At 52.5% G+C, this 18352-nt stretch overlaps 3 protein-coding genes across 3 annotated transcripts; all 3 read left to right on the top strand.

Moving 5' to 3' along the window:
• The first annotated feature begins 6484 nt into the window (after positions 1-6484).
• On the top strand, positions 6485-9009 carry HER10_EVM0008356 (glycolipid anchored surface protein). The gene is made up of 4 exons (XM_035477881.1): positions 6485-7235; positions 7294-7317; positions 7382-7569; positions 7632-9009. Exons 1-4 carry the CDS (start codon positions 7118-7120, stop codon positions 8613-8615), a joined length of 1314 nt encoding a protein of 437 aa, XP_035329728.1. The 5' UTR covers positions 6485-7117; the 3' UTR covers positions 8616-9009.
• A 3688-nt stretch (positions 9010-12697) lies between these two features.
• On the top strand, positions 12698-13803 carry HER10_EVM0002609 (uncharacterized protein; the record flags this gene model as incomplete). Its single annotated transcript, XM_035472315.1, has 3 exons — positions 12698-12755; positions 12817-13327; positions 13398-13803. The coding sequence occupies 3 exons, from the start codon at positions 12698-12700 to the stop codon at positions 13801-13803; spliced, it is 975 nt and encodes a 324-aa protein (XP_035329006.1).
• Positions 13804-14969: 1166 nt separating this feature from the next.
• HER10_EVM0011831 (uncharacterized protein) lies at positions 14970-17821 on the top strand. The gene is made up of 3 exons (XM_035481249.1): positions 14970-16343; positions 16437-16809; positions 16926-17821. The coding sequence occupies exons 1-3, from the start codon at positions 16182-16184 to the stop codon at positions 17747-17749; spliced, it is 1359 nt and encodes a 452-aa protein (XP_035330140.1). The 5' UTR covers positions 14970-16181; the 3' UTR covers positions 17750-17821.
• The last annotated feature ends 531 nt before the right edge of the window (positions 17822-18352 follow it).

Here is an 18352-nt window from a genome sequence, read left to right as displayed (position 1 = left end):
TGATTATCCGTGCAGAGTAGGATGCGGCTGTATACGAGTGAAATCACATGGCTTCTCCGGGACCTGTTGCTGAGTTTTGTGTTGTTCATGAGCCTGGGGAAGATGTTCATGTGCTGCTCGCCGAGGTTAGGTTCACAGGTCGACCTACGGATATCTTGTATTCAACTCGATTTGTATGGACATGTCAACGTTTGTGCCTCCTTCTTTCTGTCGTTTACTTGGGAGCTGGTTTGGTCGTCTTTATTTTGTGTTCACCTCTCCAGAAAAGTCGTTTCCAAGTTTTTGATACAAGATGAAGCCGGACGTCATTGACAAGTTCTCCCGGATAAACTAGGCCCAGAGATCCTGACCACTCAACGCTGCTTGCGAGATGGGGGGTAGATCTTGGGGACACATCTACCTGTTGGTAGAGACTGGCTGGGGACTTTCTTCGGTCCCGACGTATATAGCTGCGGTGAGCTGCTGAGAGAGTTGAACAACGGGGCAGGGGGAAGCGCGCTTAATGCAGTTATTCCTTGACGGCAATGATCTCAGGTATCTACCTGCATTGAGTCTATCTAAATTGATTCTTTCTGCCCTGTTTTCTGTTCCCCGAAGAGTAGTGTCCCATATGGTGACCATCTCTCACGGTTGGGTGAAGAGATTCGATGTCACGAGAGAGAAGTTTGGCAATGCTAGGTAGGTCCGTTTTGGCCTCGAGTGCCACTAGATTTCGGAATATTGTTTTGCTCTTACATAGACCTTAAGTAGCAGGGCTAAATTGAGAGGAGTCCAGTACAGCTTTCTGGAAGAAGAAGGGAAACGCTTTTGCCTCAAGTCTGGCTCTATCATGGTCGTGCACGCGCGGGCGGTGATTCTGATATTCTAGGTGCTTGGAAGTCGATCTGTCCTCCCGGACCAGCCACTCTGATTATCAATTATAGCGGCTGAGTGATGCAGAATGAACTCGTTCATGCTCCAGTTGTTCAAGGTTGACACACGGTGATGATGTCAGGTTTGATGTCCTCGTTGAATATAGGCTGTCGGCTTGTATATGACTTAGAAGGTCGTCCATCTATCTCATGAGAATAACGCCAGGTCCCTTGTATATGGAATTCCTATATTACCGAAGAAGCTTTCCAGGTCTTTACATACAACAAATTTCTGTTGTTAGTCCAGTCTCTTGTGGACTTGTACTTCCCGGGTATCTAGTTACATTTGTGAGATACGCGTCCTATAACCCGTCCAGGAGGACCGAATACAATCCCGCCTGCCAGATCGAATGACTATTCGTTACAATCGTAAGAGGCTACTCTTAGAAGGGACGGCGTTGGAAGGAAAGCACTGCTAGAGACCCGACTGGATCAGTCTACCCAAAGACGACATGCTTGTATTCGACTCCGAACTCCGTCTTCGACACGCCCGGCAAGATCGCAACATGGTGACTACTCGAACCAACATGTTTCACGCCAGCGTGGGGCTCGTTATGAGCTCGTCATCTTCCGATATCAAAATTCACAAAGACCTCATCATGCGGCTATTCCATCTGTTGATGCATCAAGAAGTGAGCCGTCTGTTGCTCCTTATGACCGCGTGAGTAATGCACCCATGAGAGGATTTCAGTTCCCGATCATGAGCTCAGCTTCCCATATGAAGCCGTGAGAAGTTTCACTCTCCAAAGTCCTGTCTCCCGCGTGGCGAAGAATTCAACAGTTATAGCAAGTGAACCCTTCTTGGCTTGGTTCTGCCCAACGTTCACTCCGGACGTATGATGGCGGGTCTTTGACGACGTCAACATCCTCGATAGACCTCTTTGAGTGGTTAAACCCTATGCCAATCATTCCTTGTAAATGAATGAAAATTTATCATTCCGATAAACAGCCTGACGATCCATTAGAGAAGACCGGCCGAGGCCGCTTCGTGGACGACATACTCTCAGCCCCGACTAGCTACCTCATCTTCTAGATCATGCTATAAACTTCCTCGGAAATTCCGGCCCACTGCCGTTGATGTACACTCACATTGATACCACGATGGTTGTTAGAAAAAGTGAGATCATCTTACTTCATTTGATGTCGAGGTCGTGGAAACACGCGTGAGGTGGAATAAACAAGGCCATGGCTCGAAAGGGTCTTCTCCGGGCCTGGCTTATATGAGATGAGAATTACTGACAAACTTGGCTGCTGGGGCTGGTAGCCACGTTGCCGTCTCGGTTCGAGATCAATAGTTTTACTAGCGATTTGTCGGCGGTATGCAGAGGAGCAGCCCGCAATCCTTGGCTTGTTCAGAGAGCTACACTGTTCTCCTTATCCCATCGTTTCCGCGGAGTCTCGCAGAGAGGATCAAAATAATGAAGACACCGCGAGGCTCCGGAAGGAATTCCTCCATTGCGAGGTTCTTGAGGCGGCGAATATCCAGCAATCCTTGACTTGTAAGAAAGAATCCATGCGGGAGCCGCTTGTAGGTCGGGTGGACGGAGCAGCGCATATCTCGGACAACGTCGAACCGGAAAAGGTGACGGAACACCCAATAAGGAGGTTCATTGCCTTCTAGAATAGAGGCACAAGGGAATGTGCCGTCGTAAGTGTCTATGTAAGAACACCCAGGACTGTCCTCAATGAACTTTATCGCGAAAGTAGGTCGTTCGAGGTGGACCGTTCAAGGTTCATAGTCACACGAGCTGATCAGTAGCTTCCCTCTACAACTGGGCTCATCTCAATGTCTGTCACATCTGTACTCGATGTACAATCTGAAAAGAGAAAGCGCCAAGTATTGTTCGCACCTTGTCATGACTGAGAACTTCGACGGACCTACACCATACAGTACGGGCGTTTGATGCACAATCGCCAAGTCTGCGATGAGTATGTACCCACCCTCCCTGCGGACTAGAAGAAACCAGATATTGGTACACTTTAGACATCTGCCCTTACCTTGGTCAATGTCTCTAGAACTGTTCCAAATTGCCCCTCTGAGGTCCAATATACGAAAATAAGAGACCTTACGACAAGGGCCGACAGCGACAGAGAAGGGATAATGATCAGTGCTTTTTTGTCAACTGCGAACCAGAACCACGTTGCACAGGCATCACGTCTCCTCCCTGGCGACCTACTCAAAACGAACGAAAGGAAAAATAGGTTCAAGGCCACAGCCGGGAACCACCCCAAATAACTCTGCTGCTACCACTTGGTGGCTTTGCGGGAAGCAGACGTCAACCCCCGTTTCGCGTTGCCGCTGAACCAGGGGAGGGGCAGTTCGATGCTCGACTACCTAGGTGGGTAGGCAGACTCGCAAGTTGCAACCTCAGAGTCGCAGCTGGGATTCGTCGCTTGTTGGTGGGCATGGCATGACATGCGGGGGACCGGAGGTGGAGGTGGGTTGAGGATCTACTCCGTACCTCTCTGGAACATGCCGAATGCGCAGGCTTCCATGTTGCATTTGGGCGAGCGACACGGCGAGAGAGACACGCCCGATGTTTTTGCTTCAGATAGTGTGCTTGTTGGCTGCATTTGGCTTCACTGTGGAAGGTGGCCGGGGAAAGGCGTGGCCGCCACGTCTTCGGGGCAACGCGCCGAAGCCGTCTCAAAATTGGACTCGTCGGTGTAGAACTGGCCGACTACGGTAGCTTAGCTCCCCGCACCATTGGCTTCTCTTGTCGTCTTTCTGGACGAGGTGCGAGGACAAAAGCCAAGCGATTCGAGTGCCGAGCGATGGGATGGGATTCTGAAAGGCTAACCTAGCCTTATTCTGGAAGTGAGGTGTCACTGCCCTTATCTTCGCCCAGACCGAGAGAGCAGATCGCCCGTCGTTTTTTTGATGGGCGCGCGGCGTTTGCTTGGCAACTGGTTTGACCCTTACTATTCCCCGCTGGCCTCGTTGTCTGCCCACCAGATGCTGATGGCCCTCAAGTGTCGAGCAGCAACACCCCGCCTTCGTCAGTCTGTACGGATACTCCGTATGGATAATCCGTATTCGAGCTGCCAATAACTTTCACGGATACCGCGGAGGCAGGCGGGGGAAACTCGAGTCGAGCTTGTTGATGGAGCGACGAGGGGGTTTCCTTTCATGTTTCAGCCCATGCAGGGTGCCAGCCAGAAGGGAGCTTTTGTGCTGCTTGCAAATAAATGCTCTGACAACTTGCCAAATGAGATGGAGAGGCCATGGTGAGATTATCGACAGTGGTATCAAATGCATGTCTCACTGAGACGGTCAGTTGCTGGAGCCTCGTCGCCATGGCAGATTTCTTCATCGACAAAACCATTTGATCGCCGCGATACAAACAAGAAAGCTCCTACGGGCTTCGCATTGCTTTCTTTCGTCGTGTCATCATTGCTCTTGTTGGATGAGCAACACGCGGTGGGGTGCGCCGCAAGTGAATGCAAACGTTTACACTTGATGCAGATGACAGCCCATTTCATCACCTCTCTGCGGCATGCCACCTTCTTCAATGCTACGACGCACCACTTGCGACAGGCAATGGCAGAGAAGATGCGGCCAAGAGGCTCCTCGGAGGGATCCAACGACGGATTCACCCAGGGTGTCAAGGTGCCGCAATGCAACGAAGCTGACGCCTGGGCCCACAGGTGACATCAATTCGCTCTCTGTTTGTTGCGAACCCTCTCCCTGACTCCCTGCTCTTCAGATCAGTGGGCTCGCGGTCGGAGGGAGTCAAGCTGTTCCTCGAACGAAACGGAAGCCCGAGTTTTCACATCTTTTTTTGCAGTGGCCGTTGCAACCCTCGCCGGATAAGGTCTACAGGCAGTGAACGGGACCGGGGGTTAAGCTTACCCTGGTTCGTGTCAACGATTGCCTGACTGCAGGGCCAAGAGGGATTTTCAATGAGACGCTGCGACCAGAGTGTTGCGTCATACTCGTTATCCGGAAGCCATTATTACTAGGCCACCTTTCCCTGCCGTGTAGCCGCCCTTGACATTGGGGGCTGTTGAATACACCACGAACAGGAAATGAAGACGGGAAAAAGGCCAATTTCCAGCCGCACCCTGTAGGATGACCATTGCTAATCTGGAGAGGTATCCCCGCATGATGGTCTAGGCGAGCCGGTGAAGAAGCAGAGGACATTAAGCAAGTAAATCGCGTCGAGGCTAGCCGTGGTGAGCTGGGGGAGAGGACGGAGTTTTCGCCGTTACGTCGAAAGCTTGATGGGCAAGGACCAGCTTAATCCCTGGCATAGGTCGTCGCAATTGGGAAGAGGCATCCAACTTGAAGATGGCAGAGGCGAGGCCAGGCATTGTGGCAAGTTGAATGCCTCGCTGTCGCCGTCCTCGTTCGTCGTTGGCTGGGTTCTGCCGGAGCACTAAATCTCTGGCTGACAGCCTAGTATTAGCAGCCACCCATCAGCCAGAATAGCTCGGTCCGTTTCCCGGGTGCCCGACTCGTGTTCGAGTGGACGTGTGGCTACGCGAGGCTAGTGAGAGGCGACGAAAAGTGGCGGGCTATTTTATCGGATTGGGACAGCAAAGAAGCTGGTCTGGTTGGGCAGGCGTCAAAGACGGCGTGGCTTCGGGTGGATGGCGCCATGTTGTTTGTAGCCGTGGGGGCAAAAGAAAGAAACGACGGCCAAGTTTGCTTTTGTGTCTTCATTGTCTGTAGTCTGGAGATTGAAACAAGGGCAGAGAGTCTAGGAGTAGTACCCGCAACTCCGTACCGACCCTGTGAGGTTATTTCCTTGATCGGTTGAGTGAGGGGATATGCTTGTGTATCTGTAATTGTTGTGGACTCTGGCTTCTGGAGGCGGAGCGGGAGGAATCGAAGGATTCCGATGAGAATCATCAGCCCTGGAGGAGAGATGTCATAGCTATCAACCAAGACCAAGAAAAGACGCGTCGGCGTCTTGTAGACCCAGCCTGCTTACTGGGTGACTCCTCCTCTGGTGTTGCATCTTGCATCACCCACCCGCGTTGCCCCCAATGAGGCCGACCAACGCCGCCGGTCTCTCTGCAGCAGCCAGCAGGCAGTCCATGTCGAGTCGGTTGTGTGTCGAGTGAGAAAGGCCAGGGTGTTGAGGCCAGTCAGAGTCAAGACTTTTGTGACTCTGGAGCCTCTGGGCCACTCTTGGGCCGGGCGACAATCAAGATAGGCCGTCTTCACCCCTGGCCCGCCGCCAATGGCACAACATGGCGCACCTCCATTGATCCAGACCCATGCAGTCGGCCTTGTTGCTTCAAGCTTGAACTCCTGGTTCGTTTTTTTTTCCCTCGTTGCGCACCTAACGCACCCCTGCCGCCGTCGTTTCCCACCCTAGACCGGGCTCCGTGGCTCCTTGCTAGCACCAGAGCGAGCTCCAAGCTTCTCTTCCTAGGCAGTTTTCTCATCCGTTTGGCACTCCACGTGTGTGGAGAGGTGGGATGGGATTCCAAAAAGAGCAAGAGAGGAACGTTGTTACTTGTAAGAACGCCAGCAGGGGTAAAGAAAAGAGAGGGAAAAAACTGCAGTCTGCAGGGCCTTGTTGTTCGGAGTGTCTCCCGTGTTGAGCTGCAGTAGCAAAGCTGGGACAATAAAATCGATAGCTTCCCTCCCCATCCCCCCAGCAAGGCGTTCCCGACATCTTGAGGTGAGGCTGTTGCTTATCCACGATATTCGACGCCAGGCAAAGTCTCTTTCCTTCCACCTCGTCTGACGGCCTTCAACACGGTTGCTGCCCTGTTTGGATCTTTCTGTCGTTTTCGCCAAGAACGGACGTTGTTTGCGGAGTGAGAGTGTCGCCTTGTACGACGTTGTAATCGCGAGAGAAGGAATTGGTTGCGGTTGGTGCAGGACGACTAAATCGAAGGAAGGAACACGACAACTTGTGAAGACCTGCAAAAAAGAGGCAACCACGGCCAACAGTCGTTACTTTCTCCGCCTGGCAAAAGCACCTGCTCAGTTCAGCATTCGCCCTACCTTACTGAGGTGTCCCTCGCCATTAGTTCGATATCTTGCGTCGACACGAGCTACAGCCAAAAACCCTCGATCCTCAACATCATCAACAGACTCTGGGTCATTTTTCGTTTTTCTTTTTGGCTTTCTTGGGAACCGCAGCACTCAGGCATCAACATCCTCACCATTGTCGCATCCTCACCCATTGCATGTATTTGCTAGTTGAAGCTTATCAGAAGGATTTTCTTGCGATTACCCCTTCATCATGCGAGTCTCCAAGCTCGTCTCGGCATTATTGCTTGGCACTGCCGCAGCTCTTGCACCAATCGAGATTGTAGGCAGCAAATTCTTCGACGAGAGCGGCAAGCAATGGTTCATGAAAGGTACGCCAATCACCCACTGCATTTCTGACTAGAATCCTTGGGACTGACGCAATCACAGGCATCGCATACCAACTGACACCAGGTTAGCCCAGCCTGTCTGAATGCACACTTACAAAGTCCACTGTCTAACACAAAAGCTTGTCCAGATGACCCACTGGTTGACACTGATCAATGCACCCGCGACGCCAACCTCATGAAGACGCTGGGTACCAACGCAATCCGCGTTTACCACGTCGATTCCAGTGCAAATCACGACGGGTGCATGTCTGCTTTTGACAAGGCCGGCATTTACACCCTCATCGACTTGGACACCTTTGACTCGTACATTCTTCCTGTTGGTGCCCCCCCGTTCTGTCCTATCTCCAGCTCGCGTGCTTTGGCTTACAAGAGGTGCAGAATACTCCCTACTGGAACGAGACGCAGTTCAACGCGTACGCCAAAGTAATGGACAACTTTGCGAAATACGATAATGTTCTCGGCTTCTTCATTGGCAATGAGATCATAGCGCTTCCCACTCAGTCCCAGGTCGCTCCTTTCATGAAGGCTGCTGCACGAGACATGAAGGCCTACCGCGACAAGAAGGGTTATCGCAAGATTCCCGTCGGCTACTCCGCGGCAGACATCGCTGAGTTGCGGCCCATGCTCCAAGACTACCTGACCTGTGGCGGAAAGCCAGAGGACAACATTGACTTTTTTGGACTCAACTCGTACGAGTGGTGCGACCCAAACACGTACGAGACCTCGGGATACACAAACCTGCAAGCCATGGCCGAGAAGTTTCCTGTGCCCATCTTCTTCACGGAAACGGGATGCATCACTGGCCAAGGCCCGCGTACATGGGACGACCAGAACGCCATCTTCAGCCAGCCCATGGTTAATGACTGGAGTGGAGCCATGGTTTACGAATGGATCTACGAGGAGAACCGATATGGCATTGTGTCATACGGACCCGAAGTCTCCAAGACCATCACCGCTGACGACGTGTACGATGGCTTTACCCGCAAGGGCACTCCAACCCCCAGAGCCCCAGAGTTCCAGAATCTGCAAGCCAAATGGGCCACCATCACTCCTTCAGGAGTCGCGAAATCCAACTACAACCCGACAAGCGTCTCTACCCGCGATTGTCCTAAAGCCACGGGGGGTTGGTTGGTGGACGGGAACGTCCGTCTGCCTACTCTCGGAGAGACGTTTAAGGGCAGCTTTTCTTCAAGCCCGACAGGATCAGTGACTTCGGGCTCAAGCACCAGCGCTTCCGCAGCGCCCACACAATCCGCTGAGTCCTCGGCACCCGAGAGACCTTCGGGATCTGGCACCAAGCAAATCGCCGGTATGGCTGTTGGATTGGTTGGTGTCATGATCTTCTTCACTGTGTGGATGTAATTGGTCACGAAATTTTTCTTCTTCTGTACATTTTGTGCATTCACTATTACGACGGATTGGATTATGGATTATACCCCTTTTGCGAATACACGGAAGCTTCGTATTGAAGCAGGGCATTTTTCAAGGCGTTGATGGCAAGAGGACGAGCGTACGGAGACTCGTTTCTAGACTTGCAAAGGGTTTGGTTAACTTTGCCCCATGTTTGCTGAGTAAAAAGGGTGGTCTTGCAGGAGAGGAAATCGTCAACGAGGATTCCTCGAAAGTCGTTTCCTTGGAGAAGATGACGATGGAGATGGATTAATCAATAATACCCTGTCAGAGAACAACATGGAGAGGCCCTCCTAAAAGACATTGAGTTACGATGATGGCAAGAGCCTTTCTGAATACAATAGACACCAATTTTCGATGTAAACGCCCGTTTCCTTCCACACATGTTGACGTTCTGATGTCAGCAGACTTACATCCATTGCAACTGCCTTAACGAGCTGCTGCTGTACCATCTGCTGCGGGAAATCAATTTGCCATCTGTCGCCCCTGCGACTACCACAAGGCTTTCGTTCTCAAGAGGAAGGAGAGAGTCTGGTGGTCTCAAAATCCAGACTGAGGAAGCCTCTCTGAAACTGACCTCCGTCATGGAAATCTTCGCTTCTTCCACTCGGCACTGCACAATCATCTGGGCCTTGTAAGCTAACGAACTACGCCATATCTCAATCATCAACATCCTTCAACGAACAACATTCCTCAAGGAATCAACGGAATTCCAACTTTGAACCAGCAGCATCGGCATCGGCATCATGCCCTGCTTCTTCTTTCAGTATGGCAACCCTTCTCCCGAGACTACTCACAGGCACGCTCCCAGAGAGATGACGCATCACGAACCCGACCATCATCATAAAGCGGCCAAATCGCACGGCCATACCGTTCACTTGCCGAGATGGTTCACTTTCAGGAATTTCGTCTATCTCGTGATCGCAACCTGGACGATCATTGGCACTGTCTTCATAGCGGACTACATACGAACCCAGACAGGGCACCAAGCACTCTTTGATCATTCTGTACAGGGTGCTTCGCCAGATCCTACGGTTGATGATGATTACCGACCAAAAGTATGGGGTCCATTGTTATTCCTACATATAATAGTTGATAGGACTTGTGCTGATATTGCTCTTACGTCCAAGTACACTCCTCGAGCAACGATCTCTGGAGGGCCATTTATGAAAAGTTCGATAGCCATGGCTGCACGTACTAGCATGGCTGGAACCGATCAGGCGACTCTTGAGAGCCTATTGCTTGCTATTGCCGGCATAAGTCTAGTCCTTCTGGAAATGCTCCTATGAGTCTGTCTGGATTGGACATCATGGTGCACGTCAGATCTGGACAGGGGGAATTACAGTAGCGCTGACGTCGGGCGATTCACGATCGATGAGACCATCCCCCCCACGTAACAAATTGGTCAAGTTCTGCTTCGCTGGGAGGACGAAACAGTATACCTTAGAGCACCGCGAGGAGCACTGCCTTTGGGGAGCAACGCGGAGGGAACGGTAGCTGGATACTAGAGGTCCTTGATAACGCGGGAAGATCTTAACTACTCGGTTGTTTCGGTTAGGCTTACTGAGCAACTTCTCGGAAGCTCGCTTTTCCATCATGGCATTGAGGTATTTCATGCTGCCGAGCACAGCTTTCAAGCGCTCGCGTGAAAATACGTAGAACAATAGCGTGGCTTCATAGAATAGACTCACAGCAACGATAATGCTGCTTCATTGCTTTCTACCGTTCCAGGTAGCCGCGTGGCGTACTCGGCGACAGCTTCTCACTTCACGTGTTTGAGAAGCTGATGCTGTAGGGGTCGGGACAGGCTGAAGAGGCTCGATAGGAGGGGTTATAGACCGGGGAGCTACTTACCCAATTTGGATATGCTTGGTTTGAGCGTCCATCGATGTTTGAACATCACGGCAGAACAACAAACAGGAGAGACCAGGGGGGGAAAGTGTGGCTGAGATCCTGGATCTCTGGAGCCAGTCGCAATCTTGGATCTGGAAAAGACGGCCAGGCACGATTGATGATGGTTTGGTGGTTCTTTGGTTCCCATTTCCGTTTGGTGGGTGGCCTCACGTCAGACGGGCTGTCACATTCACTTATAACTTGGGGCACGGACTCCATTCTGCAGATCGAGGAGGGGGTTTCGTTATGGACGGGCACGATGAGCAGTCTTATCTGATTGTACTGGTGGTATAGTTGAAGGCGTGTGTACGTGTCTACGGGTTTGAATCTCTGTTGTTCTGCGATGATCCAAGATGGGAGGTGTCATCTTGGGCTTAGTGCTTGGTGTTAAGAGAGGTTGACAGGTAGGTTGGTGGGTGTAGATTTGGGAGAGGGAGGGAGCCTGTCAAACTATTTTCATGCTGACTTGTCCTAGGCGAGACTGTGTCCGATCGTTGCCCTTGGCTTGATCGGAATACACGATTACATAGGCTGGGTGGTTTTGGCTGCGCAGTTGCTCATTTCAGTTGAGCAAGGTGCGATGAAAGTGAGGTCCGAAGGAAATAATTTGAGCACTTGCACCAAAGACGGCGGCATTTACGGACGAGGCTCTTGTTTTGTTCTTCCTTTTTTCCTTTGGACCAGACTCCGATCACGGGCTTGGTTAGTCTGTAGCTGTGTTGAGGTATAAATACTTTCTACTATTGAGACTTGGACGTGACGTTATTAGCGATATGTGAGGTTCGGTATCGTATTGCAGGCTGAGTGTGGGATGGCCGGGACGTTTCACGTTTGGGAACACTGGGGATCGTTGTCGGTCGTTCGGTAGGTGGAAGCCTTGATCGGGACCAGAGGTTTCTGCCAAAAACTGACAAGAGATGGAATGGAAAGCAAAGCCTGTGTATGTGTGTGTACCTTACTTGACATGTTGCTGGAACGGGAGAGTTTGGAAGATGAGGCGACCCGGTTTTTCGTCCTGTTTTGGGACACCATTTCGGCAGGCCGGGGGAATCAAAAGGCCTACGACGAACAAGAAAGGCCCATGGTTTTTTGGACTGACTCTGCTGACTTGTCCTTGTTCGAAGCTTGTGCGCCCCCTTCGTCCCCTCGTCGGGACGGCGTGACGTGATGATAGTGTGGCTGTGGGTTTTGTGTAGGGAAAAGATCAGACTGAAGGTTTTTTGCAAACTCTTGCCTAAAAAGGCAATTGGATGTACGAGTTGTCGAGTTTCTCTGACTGCCAAAGGTATCCAAGCTAGACAGCCGTGGATCTGAGAGTTATGGGATGTTGCTCAATGTCCGAGCACAAGGGAAAACGGATCGGCGAATCTTTTTTAGATTCTTCTTTCCCTTTTCTCTCAAGATTTGCCTTACCACCCCCCCCCCCCCCCTCCGTGCCCGCTTGGACATAGGCAGGCCACGCATGTTGGGCGATCTGATCACCGGCTCTGCGACTGCAACCCACGTAACTTACTCATGTACGGAGTATCTACCTCACCTATCTGTCTTTCTTTGCTAGTGGTCAAGAAGCATATGAGAAGGGAAAAAACAAAAACATACAACACCAGGGATTCGCTGATCGTCACCGACTCAACTACTAGTCTGGCCCTCATCGGCTTGTCTATGGGAGAGCGGACGGGATCCCGAATTTTCCGATGGGTATGGTCGTATGTGCTTGTTACTGGAAGGGAATCTCACTATATTGGGTGAGAGTGGGCAGAACTTCTTGGTGGTGATGGTAGTTTGATTACATGATGCTCACGGTGTGCCTCAATCTCGCAGTCGACTCTATCCAGCACTTGTGGGAAAACATGGAAAGATCTGAATATCTTGAGACTCTCAAACTTCCCTCGTTCTTGTGGCCGCGATGATGAACTCCTCTTTACCCGATTCCATCGGGCCTAGATTCAAAGCACAGCTACCGCCGGAAGTCTGGTATAATCTCCGACGCCATTGTCAGTAAACCTTGAGAGAGGTCGGGAATTGTTCCTAATCACCTCACCCAGTGCATTGATGCTAAGGTAAGTATATAAATGGGCAATTGGCACCTCTTCTCCGCCTCTCTCACATAGTCCGCAAGAGCGTCGTTGACTACACTCGACATGCATACTCTACAATCTTCCTCGCAGCTTTCCTTTATCCCTAAGCTGGGATGGATAGGCATGTATATCCTCTTCGCCCATATACATCATCTTCAACTGCAGCTGTTAATCTTCATCAGGTCTGGGCTCCATGGGCCTTAGTATGGCTTCCAATTTGCAAAAGTATCTATCCAAGAAGCAAGAACCAAATCTTCGCTTTTACAATCGCACCGAGTCTCGCGGTGCACCTCTAAAAGAACTCGGTGGAGTGCCCTCAAGCATTACCGAATTAGTGTCTAACTCGGACATTGTGTTCATGTCTTTGGCGGACGATTCAGCAGTGGGATCTGTGCTTGACACGATTCTCGAGGTTGATCATCTTGATAGCAAGATCATAGTGGACACCTCGACGATTCAGCCTTCCTCTTCGGCGACGGCTAGATCTAGGCTGCAAGAGAGAGGAGCAGACTATATCGCCTCTCCTGTCGTTGGAGCCAGTCCTCTGGCTGCTAGTGCACAGCTGCTGTGGATCATGGCTGGTAAGGAGACATCCATTGACACTGTGAGACCTTACGTTACCGGTGTCATGGGGAAAAGTATCATCCCCACGGGCGAAGACGTTCGTCAAGCGAGCTATTTAAAGGCTGCAGCGTAAGAGAAACCTGGCATAAACATCTACCTTGAAAGAATAACAATCCTGACGGGAACTGAATACACCTAGGAACTCTCTGTCGATAGGTATGGTTGAGGTGGTTGGTGTAGCTCATACTATTATTGAAAAAGCCGGGTTGGGGGTCGAAACCGCGGAAGCCTTGATCAAGGAGCAGATTGGTCCGGTCGGGCTGATGGTGTCCAATCGGCTGACCTCTGGTGCTTACATGCCTCCTCGAGGCGAGCGGCCGTGGTCACCGGCTATCAATGGACTGGCAGCCGGAAGACAAGCCTTGAAGAGCGGTCCTCAGCCGAGATTGCTGTCACTCGTCTTACAGCAGTTGGAGGAAGCGGTAGACTACGCCGAAGGGATTGATCGAGAGATCGATGCGTCTGCAATCTATGGGGTCATTAGGAAGGATGCGGGACTTTCTTTCGAGACGGAGCAGGTCAAAAAGAGGGACGGTGATATGTAAGCGATGCCTATTGTATATACATCGTCGAAGGAAAGTAGAATACCGCCTCAGCCTCGGTAGTACGGCGGTGACCTGATGGAACAGAACCTTTTTTCTATATCAAAAGCATTTTGCGCATGTCAGTCGGTCGATCAATCCTACACAATCCATCTGCCATGCGTTGGAGGTGCGAGGTGCGTAGCCTCCAAAAAATCCCTTTGCGCAGTAACAATGGCATAAATCTGCAGAAACCAGGCAAGCCGTCTGCCGAGCATACTTACAATACGGTGGACAGTACACTAATATGCCGTGCTTGTCCGGCTGTTGTGATAACAGCATCAGCCGCAACACTAATCGACCCGGGATCGGCCAGCAAAAGACCCGCGCGGCTCATCCAATGATTGACCAGACAGGTCCAGGCTTCTTCTCGGCAAGTGCCCGGCTCTGCCGTGGAGACGCCGGAGTCTTGAACCGGAGCGCTCACCTCTGAGGCTCTGAGCAGGCATCTGACTCTCGTCTCACGCCCCCGGGGAGTGGGGTGAAGGGGAGACGGGACAGGATGAACTTTCTGAAACATAGCTTGATGCCACGCCGTGGAGCCAATCGGCGTATGGGTTTTGCCCTTGCCCGCGTCCGTTTTTTTGTTCCCGACTCCAAACCAACTCCATCTCTCCCGTCTCCCGCCCACGGCTCCTTCGTGCTAGTGAATCAACCTCATCACCTTTCCCGCACGTTCCCTTGAAACAAGGCCAGCAGCCCCCTTCATGTCATGTGGGCTCCGGCTCTTTTTGACAAGGGACCGCGACGCTATGGCCTCACTTTCTCGACGACACTATCGTATCCTGCTCGGGTTGTACCGGCCCCAGCCCTCTTAGTATGTATACGGAGGTCACAGGTCAATCCTCACCGGTCGTTAGAGTCAGATTGACCAAGGTCAACCAACGCCAGCCAAAAAGCAGATGGGCAGATGCAGGTGCCAAGTTGGATACAACGCACCCTACGACAATCCGTGGAACCGCTGTCATGGGTCTCTGACCAGGGACATCCCAAGCTGACGCAGTAAACGCAGGACATGCCACTGCAAGTGACAGTGCGGGAGGGAGGGCTGCCAATACCGTCGTTCCTTTCTATGCCTATTCAGGTTGGTTCGTTTCGTTGCTCGAACTGAGCTTACACGAGGGGACGAATCGGAAGCTCCAGCATAGCAACAAGTTTACCTCAGATCGAGTCAGAGTACGCTGGCTGGCCGTCCATTTTGCAATTCTTTTTTCTTTCTTTCCCTACACTCCTCCGCTGGTTGGGTTGTTGTGTCAATCGTTCCCTCCAAGTGGGAATTGTACCCTATATTTGTCTATATCACGTCTCACTCGTGCCCGTTTCCCGGCATGCGAACCTCCCGGGGCTGGGCCTGGATCGCGCTCGCGACCTCCTGCCCTCTTTCTTCACCGTCCCGTCTCTTCCCCATGTCAAGTCTTGCGGACACATGACCCCCTTCCCGAGTCCCCAGAGCCCCGATACGCGAGGAGGATCATGAGGGAGAAGCGAAAGCAAGCAGGACAGAGGCATGCCCCGCCCTTGCCGGCATCCGCCGGACCTGATGCCTGTCTCCCCGTCAGCTTCTCTCAGTTCCTGCGGCTCATGTCACGACTGCCAGCCATACTCGTAGCGTACAAGCCGCGGACAAGACACCACAAGCCGTGATGCGGAAACATGACCGCGAAGTAAACCCAAGCCTGTCCACCTGCAGCACTTCCCGGCCGGGGAGCATGTCAGGCCGCAGACAAGTTCAACCCGGGCACCCCCCCTCCATTACTTGCGCAAGATATCTACACCGCGTGGTTCTGTTGCATCGGTGGGTCGGTATTTAGACCCCTCTGCCACACATACACACAGGCACGCTGTTTCTCTATATTCCATGTCATTATCTGGGGGGGCCGGGCCAAGTTTTCATTCCCGTGTCGGACGAAGCTGAGGCAGAGCGCGGCTGGGCTGCGGATGCGGCATGCAGGAACAGGCGGTCTGCCTCTCCTTCGTCCCGCTGCAGGCCTTGCGCACGGCGCGCACCAAACGCAACATCTCGAAGCTAGTGTTTTGTTCTGTTGGATCCCCTGGTTTCCTCGATTCCTTTTGTATTATACATAGTTGTGGCCAGCCCACCCGCCACCCGCCCTCCCGCACCATAGACTCACCACACACACCCCCATATCGGATCCTCGAGAGGTCTGAGTGTCAGACTGGACAGAGACTCTATTTCGTAGCTCCAAGTTTCTCTTTCTTCCTCGAGTCTTGAGCCTGTGGCTCATCCACCTCGGATTTCTCACGTCTACATGTTCCATTCATACGCACGAGTTGTAAGACCGTGAGCAACACAGTCAAGCGGCGCAAAAGGGTGGGAAGACATGTCGCTCAGATTCTATCAGACTCCCGGTCCGGAGCGGCCATGGCGCCCGCCGGTGATGGACGAGGACTGCCGGCGCTACCGCCGCCGAGCAAAGCGGACCGACAAGTGGATTCCGCCCCAGCTTGCCTTTGAAGAAGTGATCAGGAATAACACGGAATCGGTGAGTGATATCCCTCCTGCCGGCGCATGTGTATTCCGAGGGGACGACTGGAATCCAAAAGTGAAACTCTCACTAACAGTCATATGTCTTCAGCCGTGCTCACTAAACGACTTTGTGGACTATCTCGTCTACGTCGAACAGGACGCGGAACCGCTGCAATTCTTCCTATGGTACTGCGGTTACGTCCACTCGTGGACGACTCTGGCGCCCGAGCAGCGTGCTCTTGCGCCGCGATGGGACCCGGACCGCGGCAGGAAGCTCACTGCCAAGGAGAGGAGGGCCAAAAACTCGAGTAAAGTGAGCAACATTCTCGAGATGCTCGACGAGGACAGCAGCTACGCCCAGGCAAAAGCGGGAGGGAACCATACGCGGAACACGTCTTCGGCAACGAATTTCTCTCACCCCAGGGCAACTGGTCTCAGAGATGGTGAAAAGGAAGAGGTGGAAGAGGGGACAGTTCCGCAAGGTAAGATCACCAAGTCGAATGCTTCATGACATGCTAGTCCCATCAGATATCACCGAATCTCGTTCTCATCACTTATACAAACCCGAACCCAGACTCACTAACATCTCTCCCTGCAGCACCAGCATCATCACATCCCTTCCGCGCAGACATCGACGCCATAACAAAACACTACATCCACGCCGACGCCCCGCGCCGCCTAAACCTCACGAAAGACGACCGCACCGCAGTTCTCAAAGCGACATCCTCGACAACGCACCCCTCGGCCCTCCTCCCGGCCTTTGAAAAAGCAGAGGCCCTCCTCCGCGGCAAACTCCACCCAGACTTCATCCGCCACAGCATGGCCAACGCGAACCGCGCCGCAACGCACCTCCTCCGCCTCCTCGGTCTCGTTCTGCTCACGTTAGGCCTCGGCCTCGACGTCGCGCTCATCCTGTCCTCGTTCTCGCGGTACTACCGCCTCCTCTCCACACCTCTACTCTTCCTCGGTCTCGCGATCCTCGTCGCGGCCCTCGACGGCGTCTCGCTATCCCTCCACCTCGCGCGCAGACGCCACGTTCGGCCGTGGGAGGTCCCGGACCTAGAAGCCGGCAGGGGCGGTAACGGCGCGGGCATGATGTACAAGAACAAGAAGGAAAGAGTCCCCCACCGCCGCGCCGCGACGAGCGAGAGCGTCGCGGGCGCAGTCGACCCCTTACGAAAACCCGCGCTCTCGACGCTCGGCGCGGAGAATTACCTGTCCTTCAAGGGCGAGGAGTGGGTTGCCGCGTACGAGCGCCGGTGGCTTTGGCGGCGCGTGTTCGAGCGCAGCCGGGCGAGCCGGAACAAGCACCTCCGGATCCTGCAGGACGGCGTCGTTGCGGGCGCGGTGTTGTGGGCTTCGCTGGCGACGATTGGGGTTGGTGTCGGGTCGGTTTTTATACCCTCGTATCGTTTGTTTTGAGTAAGGTTGGTAGATGAGCTAATTGGCGGGAGGCTTTTACGTTCAGAGGCACACTTACACTTATACCATGGGATGGGTTCACGACAGTCTTTTCTGGAGTTTTTGTGTGGAAGCACCATGGGTGTCTGGCGATTCAAGCATTGGATATGCGGATCTGCGGCATCATATAATACAATATAAAGATTTTAATACCAGAGCTTTCTACGACCTATGCTATCATGAAAAACCGCTAATCAAGTGCTTCGTCCCACATGTGTACTCAAAGTACAATAGGCAGGAGCGGAAGTGTTGAGATATATGTTGTGCTCCAAAAACCCTGCCCAGCCGACCCTTCTTGTCTACATTTTAATCATAGAATGACGACAGTGATGAACAAAAGGGGCAGTTAGCAAAAGAAAACATAAAAGCAAGAAACACAAAAAAAAAAGCAAAAGCTCAGGTGCCTAGTCCGAGACTCGAATTAGACCACCTTACGAAACCCTCCATCTGCACTGGGGTGTACAGACTTCTCGAGATTTCATACCAAGTTCGTTACTAACGGACCAGGGCGTTATACCGCTCGACCATGGGGATCGATTGGGCTTGGTTGACGAAAGGGCGACC

Source organism: Colletotrichum scovillei (assembly GCF_011075155.1).
Source record: "Colletotrichum scovillei strain TJNH1 chromosome Unknown Contig00009, whole genome shotgun sequence".
Lineage (NCBI taxonomy): Eukaryota > Fungi > Ascomycota > Sordariomycetes > Glomerellales > Glomerellaceae > Colletotrichum > Colletotrichum scovillei.
Note: the sequence above shows the minus strand (reverse complement) of the source record. Positions and strands in the feature narration are given on the sequence as shown.